This window comes from Rhinoderma darwinii, chromosome 1 (assembly GCF_050947455.1).
Source record: "Rhinoderma darwinii isolate aRhiDar2 chromosome 1, aRhiDar2.hap1, whole genome shotgun sequence".
Lineage (NCBI taxonomy): Eukaryota > Metazoa > Chordata > Amphibia > Anura > Rhinodermatidae > Rhinoderma > Rhinoderma darwinii.
The window spans coordinates 3,812,176-3,818,175 of record NC_134687.1 but is presented as its reverse complement, the minus strand read 5'-3'; the positions used below and the strand labels follow the sequence as shown (position 1 = coordinate 3,818,175).

Here is a 6,000-nt window from a genome sequence, read left to right as displayed (position 1 = left end):
CCCTCCACCATGCTTTACTACTGCCTGCAGACCCTCATTTTACCGCTCACCAGGATCCTCCACCATCTTCACTGCTGCCTGCAGACCCTCATTATTTTACCGCTCACCAGGACCCTCCACCATGCTTTACTACTGCCTGCAGACCCTCATTATTGTACCGCCCTACAGGACCCTCCACCATGCTTCACTGCTGCCTGCAGACCCTCATTATTGTACCGCTCTCCAGGACCCTCCAGCATGCTTCACTGCTGCCTGCAGACCCTCATTATTGTACCGCTCTCCAGGACCCTCCACCTTGCTTCACTGCTGCCTGCAGACCCTCATTATTGTACCCCTCTCCAGGAGCCTCCACCATCCTTCACTACTGCCTGCAGACCCTCATTATTGTACCGCTCTCCAGGACCCTCCACCATGTTTCACTGCTGCCTGCAGACCCTCATTATTGTACCGCTCTCAGGACCCTCCACCATGCTTCACTGCTGCCTGCAGACACTCATTATTGTACCGCTCTCCAGGACCCTCCACCATGTTTCACTGCTGCCTGCAGACCCTCATTATTATCCCGCTCTCCAGTACCCTCCACCATATTTCACTGCTGCCTGCAGACCCTCATTATTGTCCCACTCTCCAGGACCCTCCACCATGCTTCACTGCTGCCTGCAGACCCTCATTATTGTAGCGCTCTCCAGGACCCTCCACCTTGCTTCACTGTTTCTGCAGACCCTCATTATTGTACCGCTCTCCAGGACCCTCCACCATGCTTCACTGCTGCCTGCAGACCCTCATTATTGTACCCCTCTCCAGGACCCTCCACCATGCTTCACTGCTGCCTGCAGACCCTCATTATTGTACCCCTCTCCAGGAGCCTCCACCATCCTTCACTACTGCCTGCAGACCCTCATTATTGTACCGCTCTCCAGGAGCCTCCACCATGTTTCACTGCTGCCTGCAGACCCTCATTATTGTCCCGCTCTCCAGGACCCTCCACCATGCTTCACTGCTGCCTGCAGACCCTCATTATTGTACCGCTCTCCAGGACCCTCCACCATGCTTCACTGCTGCCTGCAGACCCTCATTATTGTACCGCTCTCCAGTGCTGTGGCAAACCATCTGCCTTCTGTTACAGTAAAATATGTTTTCACATCGATGGTAAGGCTTTTTGGCCACATTTCCATGAAGACCACTTCTGGACAGACTTCTCTGAACTGTAGATGGGTGTACCTGGGTCCCACTGGTTTCTGCCAGTTCTGAGCTGATGGCACTGGCGGACATCTTCCAATTTTGAAGGGTAGTAAGCATGATGTGTCTTTGATCTGCAGGAATACGTTTTCATGGGCGACCACTGCGTCCACGGCCGTCAATGTTGCCCATTTCTTTGTGCTTCTTCAGTGAAGCTTGAACAGCACATCTTGAAACCCTGGTCTGCTGTGAAATCTTTGCCTGGGAGAGACCTTGCTGGTGCATAATAACTACCTTGTGTCTTGTTGCTGTTCTCAGTGTTGCCATGGTGGACCTGTGACATAAACCAGTCTTCCACAACCTCACCTTTGTAGCAGATTTTGGCTGTTCCTCATCCAAATTTGAGCCTCCTACACAGCTATTTATGTTACAATTAATGACTTTTGTTTCAACCTACATATGAAAATGATCGTTATCACCTGTTTTGTATAATTGGTTAATCACACACCTGACTATAATCCAACAAAATCCATTACTGTATGTACGTGTACCTAGAAGAATTGATGCTGTTTTGAAGGTAAAGGGGGGGTCACACCAAATATTGATTTGATTTAGATTTTCTTCTGTTCATTCACTTTGTATTTTGTTCATGGATAAAAAAAACTTCTTACTTGGCAGCATTATTCCACAACTTCCGAAAACTTTTGCACAGTACTGCATGTATACTGTATACACACACACAAACACACACACCGTATACACACACCGCATATACACACACCGCATATACACATACACCGCATACACACAACGCATACACACACCACATATACACACCGCATATACACTACACTTATCTACACGGCAGGGGGTGCTTTTCCTCAGGTCTTTGCTGTCTTCTGGTGACTCATGACTTGATAAAACAGCTGAATGCCTGGGCAGGAAATGAGGGACCAGTAATGAGGGACTGGCATCCCACTCTGCTGAGCCCTGTAATCTGCTCATCACATCCCCTTAACCCCTCCAGTGCCAGACCCACCAGACACTGTCTTACATCTGGAATGCTAAACAGCTGCATGATTTGTGAGGAGTTTCAGGGGCCTGGCCAAAAGAATGAGGCGGAGGGGCAGGCACATGCAGGGGGAGGGGAGGACAAAAATATATATAGAGGCCATTGAGGTGAGCTGGAAGATGAGGGAAAGAGTAAGAGATCTGACATGAGGACACGCTGGGGGAGTAGTCCGCAGTCTGCAGCTCTATGGCCTTGGATATGGATTTTATACATTTCTCTTGTTATGTCCCCTTTAACCGCCCGAGAGAAGACTCTTGGTGAGTAACCCCGACTTCTGTGCTGTCCTCTTGTCTTTTGGGCTGGGGAGCAGGAATATTCTATCACCATCCCTTGTACTCTTATATGGGACACGATACAGAGAATGACAAAGTTATAGTCGAGCTGGTCCAGCGGTGTGAAAAGTAAACTGTAATAATCACCGAATACTACTCAATGTAAGATAAACCGATACACTGTAACCAAGCACTGCTACATGTAATGTAAGATAAACCGATACACTGTAACCAAGCACTGCTACATGTAATGTAAGATAAACCGATACACTGTAACCAAGCAATGCTACATGTAATGTAAGATAAACCGATACACTGTAACCAAGCACTGCTACATGTAATGTAATATAAACCGATACACTGTAACAAAGCAATGCTACATGTAATGTAAGATAAACCGATACACTGTAACCAAGCACTGCTACATGTAATGTAAGATAAACCGATACACTGTAACCAAGCAATGCTACATGTAATGTAAGATAAACCGATACACTGTAACCAAGCAATGCTACATGTAATGTAATATAAACCGATACACTGTAACAAAGCACTGCTATATGTAATATAATGTAAACTGATACACTGTAACCAAGCAATGCTACATGTAATGTAAGATAAACCGATACACTGTAACCAAGCACTGCTATATATAATGTAATATAAACCGATACACTGTAACCAAGCACTGCTACATGTAATGTAAGATAAACCGATACACTGTAACCAAGCAATGCTACATGTAATGTAATATAAACCGATACACTGTAACCAAGCAATGCTACATGTAATGTAAGATAAACCGATACACTGTAACCAAGCACTGCTACATGTAATGTAAGATAAACCGATACACTGTAACCACGCAATGCTACATGTAATGTAATATAAACCGATACACTGTAACCAAGCAATGCTACATGTAATGTAAGATAAACCGATACACTGTAACCAAGCACTGCTACATGTAATGTAATATAAACCGATACACTGTAACCAAGCAATGCTACATGTAATGTAAGATAAACCGATACACTGTAACCAAGCAATGCTACATGTAATGTAAGATAAACCGATACACTGTAACCAAGCACTGCTACATGTAATGTAAGATAAACCGATACACTGTAACCAAGCAATGCTACATGTAATGTAATATAAACCGATACACTGTAACCAAGCACTGCTACATGTAATGTAAGATAAACCGATACACTGTAACCAAGCAATGCTACATGTAATGTAATATAAACCGATACACTGTAACCAAGCACTGCTATATATAATGTAATATAAACCGATACACTGTAACCACGCACTGCTACATGTAATGTAATATAAACCGATACACTGTAACCAAGCACTGCTATATATAATGTAATATAAACCGATACACTGTAACCACGCACTGCTACATGTAATGTAATATAAACCGATACACTGTAACCAAGCAATGCTATATATAATGTAATATAAACCGATACACTGTAACCAAGCACTGCTACATGTAATGTAAGATAAACCGATACACTGTAACCAAGCAATGCTACATGTAATATAGTATAAACCGATACACTGTAACCAAGCACTGCTACATGTAATGTAATATAAACCGATACACTGTAACCAAGCACTGCTACATATAATGTAATATAAACCGATACACTGTAACCACGCACTGCTACATGTAATGTAATATAAACCGATACACTGTAACCAAGCAATGCTACATGTAATATAGTATAAACCGATACACTGTAACCAAGCACTGCTACATGTAATGTAATATAAACCGATACACTGTAACCAAGCAATGCTACATGTAATATAGTATAAACCGATACACTGTAACCACGCACTGCTACATGTAATGTAATATAAACCGATACACTGTAACCAAGCAATGCTACATGTAATATAGTATAAACCGATACACTGTAACCACGCACTGCTACATGTAATGTAAGATAAACCGATACACTGTAACCAAGCAATGCTACATGTAATGTAAGATAAACCGATACACTGTAACCAAGCACTGCTACATGTAATGTAAGATAAACCGATACACTGTAACCAAGCAATGCTACATGTAATGTAATATAAACCGATACACTGTAACAAAGCACTGCTATATGTAATATAATGTAAACTGATACACTGTAACCAAGCAATGCTACATGTAATGTAAGATAAACCGATACACTGTAACCAAGCAATGCTACATGTAATGTAAGATAAACCGATACACTGTAACCAAGCAATGCTACATGTAATGTAATATAAACCGATACACTGTAACCAAGCAATGCTACATGTAATGTAAGATAAACCGATACACTGTAACCAAGCAATGCTACATGTAATATAGTATAAACCGATACACTGTAACCAAGCACTGCTACATATAATGTAAGATAAACCGATACACTGTAACCAAGCAATGCTATATATAATGTAATATAAACCGATACACTGTAACCAAGCACTGCTACATGTAATGTAATATAAACCGATACACTGTAACCAAGCAATGCTACATGTAATGTAATATAAACCGATACACTGTAACCAAGCAATGCTACATGTAATATAGTATAAACCGATACACTGTAACCACACACTGCTACATGTAATGTAAGATAAACTGATACACTGTAACCAAGCAATGCTACATGTAATGTAAGATAAACCGATACACTGTAACCAAGCAATGCTACATGTAATATAATATAAACTGATACACTGTAACCACGCACTGCTACATGTAATGTAAGATAAACCGATACACTGTAACCACGCACTGCTATATGTAATGTAATATAAACCGATACACTGTAACCAAGCACTGCTACATGTAATATAGTATAAACCGATACACTGTAACCACGCAATGCTACATGTAATGTAAGATAAACCGATACACTGTAACCAAGCACTGCTATATATAATGTAATATAGTATAAACCGATACACTGTAACCAAGCAATGCTACATGTAATGTAAGATAAACCGATACACTGTAACCAAGCAATGCTACATGTAATGTAAGATAAACCGATACACTGTAACCAAGCACTGCTACATGTAATGTAATATAAACCGATACACTGTAACCAAGCAATGCTACATGTAATGTAAGATAAACCGATACACTGTAACCAAGCAATGCTACATGTAATGTAAGATAAACCGATACACTGTAACCAAGCACTGCTACATGTAATGTAATATAAACTGATACACTGTAACCAAGCAATGCTACATGTAATATAGTATAAACCGATACACTGTAACCACGCAATGCTACATGTAATGTAAGATAAACCGATACACTGTAACCAAGCAATGCTACATGTAATGTAAGATAAACCGATACACTGTAACCAAGCAATGCTACATGTAATGTAAGATAAACCGATACACTGTAACCAAGCAATGCTATATATAATGTAATATAAACCGATACACTGTAAC

General features: G+C 41.2%; 1 protein-coding gene across 1 annotated transcript in view; it reads left to right on the top strand.

Annotated features, from left to right (window-relative positions):
• Positions 1-2,371: 2,371 nt before the first annotated feature.
• ADAM33 (ADAM metallopeptidase domain 33) overlaps positions 2,372-6,000 on the top strand; it is a 147,970-nt gene continuing 144,341 nt past the window's right edge. The window contains exon 1 of the mRNA XM_075855469.1: positions 2,372-2,508. Within this exon, the coding sequence (XP_075711584.1) occupies positions 2,397-2,508 (112 nt within the window). The 5' untranslated portion in view covers positions 2,372-2,396. The remainder of the gene's footprint in view (positions 2,509-6,000) is intronic.